At 36.5% G+C, this 13,245-nt stretch overlaps 2 protein-coding genes across 3 annotated transcripts; both read left to right on the forward strand.

The window, feature by feature from the left end:
* The first annotated feature begins 134 nt into the window (after positions 1-134).
* On the forward strand, positions 135-8,643 carry Zn72D (Zinc-finger protein 72D). Of its 2 annotated transcripts, none has more exons than XM_034320722.2 (11): positions 135-446; positions 724-887; positions 975-1,316; positions 1,721-2,287; positions 2,382-3,095; positions 3,188-3,530; positions 3,608-3,795; positions 4,812-4,960; positions 6,239-6,334; positions 6,552-6,672; positions 6,937-8,643. In XM_034320722.2, the coding sequence occupies exons 1-11, from the start codon at positions 397-399 to the stop codon at positions 7,218-7,220; spliced, it is 3,018 nt and encodes a 1,005-aa protein (XP_034176613.1). In that variant the 5' UTR covers positions 135-396; the 3' UTR covers positions 7,221-8,643. The 2 variants fall into 2 exon arrangements, with proteins under 2 accessions (XP_034176613.1, XP_034176614.1); XM_034320723.2 differs by having other exon boundaries at positions 198-446; positions 1,832-2,287.
* A 1,807-nt stretch (positions 8,644-10,450) lies between these two features.
* Positions 10,451-13,207, forward strand: Ubi-p63E (Polyubiquitin-63E). The gene is made up of 2 exons (XM_034320724.2): positions 10,451-10,611; positions 11,220-13,207. Exon 2 carries the CDS (start codon positions 11,226-11,228, stop codon positions 13,056-13,058), a length of 1,833 nt encoding a protein of 610 aa, XP_034176615.2. The 5' UTR covers positions 10,451-10,611; positions 11,220-11,225; the 3' UTR covers positions 13,059-13,207.
* The last annotated feature ends 38 nt before the right edge of the window (positions 13,208-13,245 follow it).

The following is a 13,245-nucleotide window of genomic DNA, read 5'->3' on the forward strand; positions in this document are numbered from 1 at the left end:
CTTCCTTGCGCACGCCGGACGTTCGCCGCAACACGCACCAGCCGCGAAATTTTTCACGAACTACATGCTACCCGGAAACCAGAGATAACGAGAGACACGCAGTAAGTTAAGTTTCAATTAACCGTATACATCTGTTCGCTTCGTGAATACTTTCTCGCGGTAGTTTTTCTGGCTAGTACGGTAGCGCGTTGATTTGCGCGGAGGTAGTTTATCGAAGGACGACGCAAGGTTCTCGTGGAAGCGGCCACTGAGGGCGCGGCATTCTTGCAATTGTTGCGCCCGGCTCCAACAGAATAACCAATAGGAGCCGCGGCAGCGCCGCCATTCTATCGAGTTCGTGGCACGCCCTACAACTTCCTCCATTGTCCTTCTTTCCGGGATTCTCTGCGAGGAAGGATGGCTCAGAACAATTATTTTGGGTTTACTCACGGCGGAACGCAATATGGGTACGAAATCGATTGCATACCATAATTATTAAGTAGCTAGTGTTAAGTTTATCGAAAAATCGTGACGTTAACTACGTTGGCGGGAGTAATAATTGTTCGTTAAAATCGGTGCACGCGAGAGCCCAGCCGGCTTGGCCGCCATTTCTTGCCGAGAGTAGAGCGTCCATCGAGCGTCTCTCCCGGGCACGGATCCGATAGAGGTCTTTTTCGTTTTGCCCGTTTCCATTTTTCCATTATATTTCTTCCCTGTAATAAAATCTACTATTCTTTTGAACAGGGCGACCAGCGCAGCCGCTTATCAAACGGGTCAAGCGGGATACGCAGTAACTCCAGCGGCAACCGCCGCCACGTACACTCAACGACCCGCTGCTGCCGCGGCTACAGGGTACGAAACCTACCAAGCAGCAGCCGCTGCAGCTGCTACTGGGACCACATACGCTGGTAACTTTATCTCTCTTACTTATCTGTTTCCTCTACGTCGTTTCGTTAAACGTTAACATTAACGAATGTGCATGGTTTTTCTTATAGCTGCTAATCCTGGTACTGTGGCTCAAACATACGATTACGGGTACGGTCGTGCTGCGCCTGCAGCTACGTACGACGCGACCAAGACTTATTACCAACAACCTGCTGCAGCTGCCGCAACATATACCACTACTGAAACGCATTATCAAGCAGCGAAGCCTGCTTATAGTACAACTAGTGCTTATACAGGCACAGCTAGACAAGCTACTACTACTGGACAAGCTAAAACATACCAAGCATCGAGCACAGCTTACCAACAGTCCAATCCTACTCAAAGTGCTACCTATTCTTCGGGATATACAGCACCAGCTACTCCCGCTGCTACACCATCGACAGCAACAAATAGTAAGTGTCCATTGGATTCTGTTTATATATATATATAAGTATACGTTAGCGTTTTTCGCCAAAATTCAAAATCCTGTGTAAATCTCCTAACCGTGATGTAGGCACTAATAACATGAAATTGATCCTCTGGCTATTAAAATTGGAATACATGAATCATAAACAAAGATTCTGCTAACATTTTAAACTATGGGTTTAGTTGAAAAGTTTAGCAGAATAAAATTTCTTTGAAACTTTATAGAATCTGAATGTATCAGAACTGTTTCGGTATTAAGCAGCTCACTTTGCAAATGTTTTATCAGAAGAATAAAGTAATTATTTCGTTGAATACAAGTTAGTAGAATGATTCCATGAATACGAAGGATTGACTCCTCCAAAGTTTGAGGTTTCAATTTCATTTCCCTTAGAAACGGCGAGTACAACGTATTCCGGCTACGACGCAGCGCTATATAGCGCTGCGACTATGTATGTAGCCCAACAGAGTGCAAACAGCAATTCGACTAACCAGAAGACTGGAGGTTGGCAGGGCTACGGACGGAAAGGATTTGGCGTTGGAGGGGGAGGGATGAAGGCAATGCGGCCCAAGCAGCCCCCTAAACCTCAACAACTGCACTATTGCGATGTCTGTAAGATCAGCTGTGCCGGGCCTCAAACCTACCGTGAACATCTTGAGGGACAAAAACACAAGAAGAAGGAAGCATCTCTGAAGGTACCACAGCAGCCACCGGCGCGTGGGGCAGGGAATAGTCTACGTTGCGAGCTTTGCGATGTCACTTGTACCGGGAACGATGCGTACGCTGCTCATATCAGAGGTGCTAAGCATCAGAAGGTGGTAAAACTGCATACTAAACTTGGAAAGCCAATTCCAAGCGCAGATCCGACTGTACTGAATCCAAAACCAGCTGCAACTGCTAAAGCTGCAGGGGCTAAGAAACCTACAGTAACGGCTACCCCTAAAATCAATTTTGTTGCATGTAAGTACACCTTTAACCGTTGTATCTTTATACGTATTATAAAATGCTTGTAGTGTATACACATCTCTAACCAAATCTTGTGCAATAATTACAGCTGGAAATTTGGGTACTGTAAATCAGAATCAAACAACAGAAATTAAGACGGAAGACACTTCAACAGAAGAAACTGTTGAAGAAACCTCTGTCGACGAGAAAGATATTCAACCAGTTGGTCAAGAATATATAGAAGAAAATAAATCCGAGGATGGAAAAATTATAAGCTTTAATTGTAAGCTTTGCGAGTGTAGATTCAATGATCCCAATGCCAAAGATATGCATATGAAAGGACGGCGGCATAGATTTGCTTATAAGAAGAAGGTTAATCCTGACTTGGTAGTCGATATGAAGCCCAGTTTAAAACAAAGAAAATTGTTGGAAGAAAAATTACGTAGGCAACAAATGAGGGACGAGTATCTGCGACGTAGAGAGGAAATTAATCAACTAGGACCCATGGGTCCAATGATGGACGAAGAAATGATGTATTGGGAGGAAAGACGACGTTACGAGGAAGAATGCGAATACTATGAATGGTATCGACGTTATGGACGTGGACCTGGAGCACCTCCGATGCCACGTCCTTTCCCAGGACCACCTCCAATGATGATGTTCCCAGGACCTCAGAGAAGGCCGGACTCGTCTGATGACAAACACGTATTAGCACACCACACCACGATATACCCTAAGGAACAGGAACTGCTGGCAGTTCAGAAAATAGTATCACATACCGAGAAAGCATTAAAATTCGTGTCTGATACATTAGCAGAAGCTGGTAATTATTGATATCTTATCCATGTTTTTCATTTTATACTTTGATTATTATTATTCATCGTTCAATTAAAATACTTTAATTTGTAATTATAGGTAAGAAAACGACACCCCCTACAACTAATGCGACACCAGCAACTGCAAATGTGCAACAACCGCAGCAGCAGCAGCAACAACAACCACCACCCCCGTCGCAACAGCAACAACAAACAAACGCAGAAGCAACTGTGAAAATAAAAGAAGATCCTGATAAAAAGAAGGCTGCAACACCGCAGAAAGAGGACGGTAGCGACGGTAATTTATTCTCATTCCAAAAGGAAAAAGAAGATTCAAGAATACTAAGAGGCGTAATGCGTGTTGGTAATTTGGCTAAAGGACTTTTATTATCTGGTGATAATCATGTTTGTCTCGTGGTTCTGTGTGCTGAAAAACCAACACGGTTAGTTGTGGAAAGTATTATGACACTATTTCTTCGGTGAAGATGCATTCTTATAAATTTGTTTCTCCTTCTTACAGTTCGTTATTGAATAAAGTTGCTGAAATTCTTCCGGCACAGTTGAAGATAGTCGCGCCAGAGGATACTTACAACGTTGGAAAGCATCCCGAATCAGCGGCATTGACCGTTTCAGGAGGCAGCGTGACCGTCAGCGTAACGCTCACCAGCCCTCTAATGCGTGAAACGCCTAAACCAGCAGCAGCTGCAGGTGATTCGATCGTTCTATATTTTCATAGTGGCCAAGAAAAGGATAACTATGATAATTTTTCTAGTAATTTTTCAGAAAGCACCTTTTATTTTCACGCTGTTGTTTTCACGAACACATGGTTTATATCAATTTCGTTTGTTCTTTTCATGGCCCGAAAGTTTTCTGTAAATTTTTCTCAAGCACCAGGATGATGCAGCGGCAGCCAAAGGACATCAACGGTTGCCAGTGTATATACGCTCTAACATAAAAACATTTTGATTTTCTTTCCAATATAGCTGCAATTTAGTGTGTCCACGATTAATTTATAATTAACATCGTTGGAAAGTATTTTAAAAACAAAATGTAAGAGCGTACATAAAAAAAGCAATTATTATATCGATAGCCATTTTTTAACGGAAAAGAGAGAGCGTAAACTTGATACGATTAGACGTCGCTTTGTTTCGTTTTAAGTTAGTTTTTAGTAATACATTCAATAAGTATCGTTTAACAAATTGAGCTGGAGTCTCCATGAAAGGAAAGTAAATATGCTTAGTACGAACGTGGACACGCTTTTGGTATGAGGAAACAACGCTGAGGCAATCTCAAAACTATGGACTTTTTGATCATGCATCGATAATTTTAACGAAAAATACCCTCTGTCGTCGAATGTTATACACATACCTGCAATGTCTGTAGTTCACTCCTGATTCTAAACCGACGATTCTTTTGACAGCGTTACTTTTCTTTGCATTTGAGTAACGCTGTCAGCGCAATTAAGAAACGTCGGTCGTTCTTTGAATAGCTTTAACGCGGAACAAAGAACGTAGATGAATAGGAGCGACGCAATCATTGCCGTGTACTACATTCGATAAGGTTTATTTTTTCATTTGAATCAGAATATCTTTTTTAGGCTATGCCCTCAAGTTTAATTGTACTTGAGTTAAAACATAATTATAGAGGGATAAACCCAAGTTGGGCATGATCAAACACTCTAAGTGTTGTCTAAGCGTGTTGTGCTTTCTTTGTTGGAATCTCAGATAATGCTGGACAGCAGCAACAGGGAGCTGCTCAACCGCAAACAACGCCTACGGCGCCCGCTGTGACGAAACCAGATCCACCAGATGTACTTCCCAAGGCTAAGTGTTTGGAGGCTTTAGCTGCACTCAGGCATGCCAAGTGGTTTCAGGTTTGAATCAATCAACTCTCAGTTCAAGATCTCGAATTGTCCGTGGCCAGTTAAATTGGCACCAAGGACTGTTTTCTGTTATTTTTTCCTGATAACGCGAAACGCGTGCAAGTTGTCCTCTCTCTCTGTCCGCAAAAAAGAGCAGTCTTAGAACTTCCAGCCTTGTGACAATTTTATTTTTATTGTCTTCTTGTTGATATGATTCTGTCTGAAACACTTATTGGATCGCGTTTGATGTTGCCTGTTTCTGTATACCTGCCAATCCACTTTGTCCACTGAGATGTTATTTTTAATCAGAGATATCAAAGATTGTAAGATTTGCATTTGCAATATTAAATAGATTTATGATATAAGTTGTTATTATTATTATTGTATAGATGACAGTGGCAATGTTTGGATATTGGCAATTTCATAAAACAAAAGAAAATGTATGTTTATCGTTGTAATAGTATAATTTATAAAAAAAAAAAAAAAAAAAAAAATGTTTAAACATCAAACGTGTAATCAGATAATCTCAGACAAGAAGTTTAAGCATTATGTAAGTGTGAACTACAACATTTAAAATATTAATGTATATCGAAAGCATTTACATTTGCTTTACTTCCAATCGTCAACATCCAGAATAATAGGAAACTGTTTGCTGAGAATCATTTAAAAATATCTGACATTTTCTTCAAAGAATGTAGTTTTGTTTATTTTATTTATGATGCGCTGTACTGCTTTATGATGCTTATGATCAAGCTTGTTCATTATTCTGGATTAATGTTTAATGCATTGTAGCCTAGACTGAGTCTGTTCTAGGTCTGTCTTAGAAGTTATCAAAGTTAGTATACACTTTATTAAAAAAAAAAGGAAAAAAAAAATGAACTCTGTTTAATATTTCATTCGCGATATGCATTATAAATACTGCTGAACGTTAAAAGACAGACAAGCACAAACACACAGTGGTGTCATCAGTATATCGGGTGTTTTTTTTTAATCATAAGTTCGAGAATTTATATTTGGCACTTTCTCGAGTGCACATTTTTTCCGATATGTTGTACTTTTTTTTCAATATTATGTTAGGTATTAACCGTTCAGGAAACACTTGATAAACACCCGATAGTTTTGATATGGGCTAATTATTTAGGGGTTACTTAGGCACGAGGCTGGGAGGATAGCTAAAGCCCGCACAAAGCAATTTAAAAAGTAGTTTAGGGTGTCGCATCTCCAGAAGACTCAGAGATTTTAATATCTACCTTAAGTTATATGTATTAAAATATTAATCATATTCAACAGGCTAGAGCAACTTCGCTGCAGAGCTGTGTAATGGTCATTCGCATAATGCGTGATCTTTGTAACCGTGTACCCACTTGGGGACCATTAAATCCATGGGTTAGTACTAAATAAATTTTCATTATACGTATAATTCATTTATTAAAGAATTCCTTATTTATTTTAATTTTATGTATTTGTGTACTACAGAATATAAATAGTTCTTACTACTTTGGTATTATTTGGAAATAATTTCAATGGACATTCTTTTGTTCTTATATTAAATTGTATTTGTAATAATTCAGTAGTATCTTCAATAGTATTTCATCGTTCTTAGGCACTGGAACTGCTAACCGAGAAAGTGATCAGCACTGCTGGAGGTCCTCTTAGTCCAGGTGAAGCTTTAAGAAGACTTTTGGAATGTGTGGCTGGAGGAATATTACTACCAGGAAGTCCAGGTAATTTTTTATTCCCCCTTCTCCTTAATTAACTTTCATATAGAACGATGCAAAAAAAATGATGATAAAAGATGACGAGACTGAGGGTATTGTGAACTTCGTTGTCGACTTTGAAATCGAGTATTTCGGTTTTCTTTGTCAAAATGAAGACTTTCGCAATATCACGTAGATGAATGGCAGTCTGATTTCTGCATTATAGATATATTTAAACTTCTCTACACTCCATGTTGGGACTTCGATAATTGTAAATATATTGTTGTACAGGATTGTCAGATCCATGTGAAAAGGAACCAGTTGATGCAATAGGTAATATGACAGCTCAACAAAGAGAAGATATAACTGCTTCGGCTCAACATGCATTGAGATTAGTCGCTTTCCGTCAAATTCATAAAGTTTTGGGTATGGAACAACTTCCACCGCCCAAATATAAAGGCCGATTCGCTAGAAAACGAAGACGCGACAATAGTAACGGAGAAGGAACAGATAGCGAAGCTTCAAAGAAAGATAAAAAAACAGAGGAGATCAAAATGGAAACAGACTCCAAGTAGATCTACCAAAATATTCGCTTTACCGATTTACTCGTAACTTATATAGTGTAAGAAATAAATTTCTCTCGTGTCAATTGCTTGTTCAGTGAAGTGTTTTCAATAATGGGAAGATGTTCAAATTTAGGACAAAACTAATGACTGATTATCATACTATTATAGTTATTTTTCATATATAACGAGTATCTCTTTGGACAACTTATGGCATTATTTTATTTTTCGGTCATGATTTTAATGACAAAAATCTTTATTAAGGTTACATTGTATCATCGTAACTTGACTTTTTCTTATGAACGCATAGTAACAATCGGTCTAGGATTTCTATTAAAGTATACGTTCGACGTGTTAATGACGAAAATTAACTGATAAACATTGACGTGTTTCTTCCGATCGCTTTGAACATGTTAATTTTTAAGTAAATTTTAAGTGTCATTAATGGAAGAACATAATGTTTCAAATTTCAGTTATTTATTTTACGTAAGAAGTATTTCTGCATTATTACAAAATAATATATAGATGCTACACCGTTTGTAAAACGAATAAAAAAAATTTTTTTTGTAATTATATGTTATGATAGAAAGTTTCTGAAACTACTCGATATCTTTCCCAAACAGGCAATTGGTACGATTAGTTCAGCACTAGAATTTTGTCGAAGGAAATGATCAATATGTTAATTAGTTTGGATTACTTATTTAGCTATATTTCAGAGTCACAATGTATGATGGAGTTTAATAGAAGTGGCGGTAAAAAGGAAAATGAAAATGAACATTTATAAGTTTTGAAGTTAAGAGTAGGTTAGTTTGTATTGAGAATTCGTGTGTATGTTGTGTGTGTAGTCGTAAAGGAGTGCAGAATGTTTTCCTGCACCAGATAACTCTTAACACCGTACGTTCATGTTGCGTGTACTAATTCACGCAGAAGATTCTAAGAAAGCAGAATTGCAAATCAATTATTTAAAAAATAGACGCTTTGCTGACCAAATGAGGGTTAAGTGCACGTGTCAAGAATTCCTAATAATTTGCTGTTGTTTCGTTTAAAGATCTCACATGAAAGCAAAAAATGTTCACATTTAATAAATTTCTTTTCTGACACAGTGTATGGATCTTCTGTTGTACACATGCAAATCCTCTTTGAATAAATCGAACATGCATGAGATATAAGTATAAGGTTTTCTTCACTTCCATATTCCTTTGCGTATTTAGTATCAACATAAGATTTTTTATCACTGATATGAGCTAATAAAAATCCTCTAACAAGAAGGCCACACACACAATAGCACTCTGACTGTATGATTATGGTTACTAATTTTTTACAACAACAAATACTTGGCGTATTGAAAAGCAAAGTTAATTTATTTTTGGATGGCACCGAGCAGAACTGAGACTGATACTGTATTAATTTTTTAAATAAAAGTATTAGAAGTTGGCATGCAAAGTTACTAAAGATTTAATTTACGTTTAAATTAGCAACGTAATTACTGTGTTATGAACATGATTTTATATAATATTAATTCTGTTTGGTGCAGCTAGTCTTTTCGAACGAATGTTCAGTGATCTAATTCCGTAATTTCGGTCTCTCTTTTTCTTTCACAAACTTATATTTGGTAGATGTAGTACTGTTATATGTCTGACCGAACTGGCACATGCTTTAAATCAATATAAAATTCAAGCATTAGCCACTTCCACATTTTTCTTTTACAGTATTAATTAAACTATATTTATATATATTTCAGCTATATATGTACTATTAATTTATTGACATCTTTTGAACCAAATATTAATGTAATACAGTGCGCTGTACGTTTGCAGGTGCTTTACAAAGAAAATTCGCAAACTTTTCTACTGAATTTTTTAACCTGCAAAACCAGATGTGTGTAGAGCCTTAAGGTACTTTCATTATAAATATTACATCTTTTCAGTATTAAATAATTATTTACGTTAGAAACGAGGTGAGAATTAAATTATATCTGAAAACGTACACTAAACGTTCGCTGTGCCATTCTAAACACATTTGAGAACAGTATTCAATTTATTACATACGACAAGATCTGATTCAAACATATTACAAAAATAGAAAAGTAAATAAATTCATATTGTTCTTGAAATGAAATTATAAAGTCTGCGAGTTTTCATTTTTTTTCTTTTTTTATGTTATCTTGTAATTATTGACAAATCACGTAATCGTGCAGTTGACTGAAACTGATACTTCAGTGTTAACAATGAGAAATAAAATTAATAATGTACATAGTTATTTATAAGTAAATACTTGTTTTCAAAATTGTCATATATTTCATGTAAAACAATCATATAAACAAACATTCAATCTGCTCTTATTGTCCACTATTAATCTATAATAATTTTCTTTCTTTTTGTTTGTGTAATAGAAATGAAGTATTACACAGTAACGATTGTGTCTTCGCTTTATTATGAACATTTGGTAAGTAATTATGTAGGTGAAACTTGAATGAAGGTAATTAAAAGAATAAGAAATTCCGGAAAGAGAAAGTTTAAATTACATTGTACAGATTCATGTGTAAATACTCAATATTTAACAAGTGCGAATAAAGTACGTATAAATTCTATTTGTGTAAGATAAATATTTAATCGTTTTTAATAAAAAATTACAACAATTATAAGAATGTTGCATCAGCTTAATTTCAACTACATACGTAGCATGATAATGTGAATTTTAACTTGGTTAATAAGCTTCATTATATAATTATTTCTGGTCATTTTAACGTTCGTAATTTAGTATTAAAATCATCCTCGCAAAATGAATGTGTTATTTAAGTATGTAAATTTCAACATAACCTATTTATAATATTTCTGTGAAAAGCTATTTTCTAAGCGATAAAACTAGCAGTTATATTTAGAATAAATGTAAACCGTATACAACGAAATTACTGGAAAAAGTATCATTGTGAAAAACAGTGATTCATCATTTTCTTTTGTTTAAGCTTTCCTTGCGCCCTCTGGCCATTTGTTGCTGTCAAAATGTAATAGTTTAATGAATCAAAGTACAAAGATAAAATTCATAGTTTTACAAAATAATATTGTCTATAAAATATTGATATAATATGAATGATTTTATAAATGACATCATTTAAATAAAATTTGCTGCATACGAAATATCCTTTGTCTTTAAAACCAATAGGATGCAACAACGTCACATTCGCGATGATGATGAAAAAGTATAATCCAATAAGCAACTTCAAGGAAGTCTCCTGACGCGTTTGCGCATGTTCAGTGGGAATATAGGGTAGCAACATAAAAGGAGCGTCCCCTGTTAGCTCGGTGCAGTTCAACGGAACAGTTGAGAGTGATTCTTGAAGAGACGTTCAACGCTTTATAAATTATATTAAAAATTTTTGCTGCATAAACCAATTCTACGAAGGGTAAGTATTTCTAGAAATTGCTATTGTTGTTTATTAAGGTTTTTTGGTATTTAGCATCAATTACAGATATTGCTAAATTTATCAAGTTTCTACTATTTTATTCTGTATTTATGTTTGTATATCGAATATAGCCTCTTTTCAAACTGAAAGAGGGTTTAAAACAATGTAATTACTGTCAAATTGTAAAAGTGGCATTAAGGGCGTCACCCACAGCTGGTCATGAAAGCTATTTTTAAAACTGTTTCGAAAGCTGTTCTATCTACAATTAGAGGACGCGTGAATATATAGTACAAGAATTGCAAAGCGCAAGAAGAGAATAATTAGTACTTTAATAGAAATGAGGATCTTATTTTTTAAAGAAATCCGTGACGTTTCTACTGCGTAGTAACAGATCACAAAATGGCGGTTATTGATTCAGCCAGGTGACGCCATTATGCTGACGCATTCTGCAAGTCTAAAACTTTCTGTTAACAAATATTTACGAATAAATAATTAAAGAAGAGTGAAGTAATATTTTATATTTCAACGAGTTTGGATTATTAATGCAAGTATAGTAATAGCAGACATAAGAGTTACTCTCTAACATTGTTTTTCATTTCTTTTGTTAGATAATCATGCAGATTTTCGTCAAGACATTGACTGGAAAAACCATAACCCTCGAGGTTGAAGCATCAGATACAATTGAAAATGTGAAAGCCAAAATCCAAGACAAAGAGGGAATTCCACCAGACCAACAAAGATTGATCTTTGCTGGCAAACAATTGGAAGATGGGCGCACGCTTTCTGACTACAACATCCAAAAGGAATCTACCCTTCACCTTGTACTTCGTCTCCGTGGAGGAATGCAGATTTTTGTAAAAACCCTTACAGGAAAAACAATTACTCTGGAAGTTGAGGCATCAGATACTATTGAAAATGTTAAAGCTAAAATCCAGGACAAAGAGGGTATCCCACCAGACCAACAAAGACTGATCTTCGCTGGTAAACAGTTGGAAGATGGGCGCACGCTTTCCGATTACAATATCCAAAAGGAGTCTACTCTCCATCTTGTACTCCGTCTCCGTGGTGGAATGCAAATTTTCGTGAAAACTCTCACTGGTAAAACTATAACTCTGGAGGTTGAGGCGTCGGACACTATTGAAAATGTAAAAGCTAAAATCCAGGACAAAGAAGGTATTCCTCCAGACCAACAGCGATTGATCTTTGCTGGTAAACAATTGGAAGATGGGCGCACGCTTTCTGATTATAATATCCAAAAAGAATCTACCCTTCACCTTGTACTCCGTCTCCGTGGTGGTATGCAGATTTTTGTTAAAACGCTGACTGGAAAAACTATTACTCTTGAGGTTGAAGCATCCGACACAATTGAGAACGTTAAGGCTAAAATTCAAGACAAAGAAGGTATTCCTCCAGACCAACAGAGATTGATCTTCGCTGGTAAACAATTGGAAGATGGGCGCACGCTTTCCGATTACAATATCCAAAAGGAGTCCACTCTCCATCTTGTACTCCGTCTCCGTGGTGGAATGCAAATTTTTGTGAAAACTCTCACAGGTAAAACTATAACTCTGGAGGTTGAGGCGTCGGACACGATTGAAAATGTAAAAGCTAAAATCCAGGACAAAGAAGGTATTCCTCCAGACCAACAGAGACTGATTTTTGCTGGTAAACAATTAGAAGATGGGCGCACGCTTTCTGATTATAATATCCAAAAAGAATCTACCCTTCACCTTGTACTCCGTCTCCGTGGTGGTATGCAGATTTTTGTTAAAACGCTGACTGGAAAAACTATTACTCTTGAAGTTGAAGCATCCGACACAATTGAGAACGTTAAGGCTAAAATTCAAGACAAGGAAGGTATTCCTCCAGACCAACAGAGATTGATCTTCGCTGGTAAACAACTGGAAGATGGACGCACGCTTTCTGACTACAACATTCAGAAAGAATCCACTCTACATCTTGTACTCCGTCTCCGTGGTGGTATGCAGATTTTCGTAAAGACTCTCACCGGTAAGACTATTACTTTGGAAGTTGAGGCGTCGGACACCATCGAAAATGTTAAGGCTAAAATCCAGGACAAAGAAGGCATCCCACCAGATCAGCAACGATTGATTTTTGCCGGTAAACAGCTGGAAGATGGACGTACGCTTTCTGATTACAACATCCAGAAGGAGTCAACTCTCCACCTTGTACTCCGACTGAGAGGCGGAATGCAGATTTTCGTAAAAACTCTTACTGGAAAAACTATCACTCTTGAAGTCGAGGCATCAGATACTATTGAAAATGTTAAGGCAAAAATTCAGGACAAAGAAGGCATTCCACCAGATCAGCAGAGATTGATCTTTGCTGGTAAACAATTAGAAGACGGACGCACACTTTCTGATTATAATATTCAAAAAGAATCTACTCTCCATTTGGTACTTCGACTTAGGGGAGGAAATATGTGATTCCTATATGTGATCTCCTTTTATTAAATGAAATTATGAAAATAAATAGCAACCAATTTTTTTTACTTTTATTCATTATAATTACTGATAATGTGATAATTGTTTAAATGATATACACCGATAAATAAATGGAATATTAAAAAAATAATCATCAATGTCTTTTCCTGGAAATAATTTTAAGTAATAG

This window comes from Osmia lignaria, chromosome 13 (assembly GCF_051020975.1).
Source record: "Osmia lignaria lignaria isolate PbOS001 chromosome 13, iyOsmLign1, whole genome shotgun sequence".
Taxonomy (NCBI): domain Eukaryota; kingdom Metazoa; phylum Arthropoda; class Insecta; order Hymenoptera; family Megachilidae; genus Osmia; species Osmia lignaria.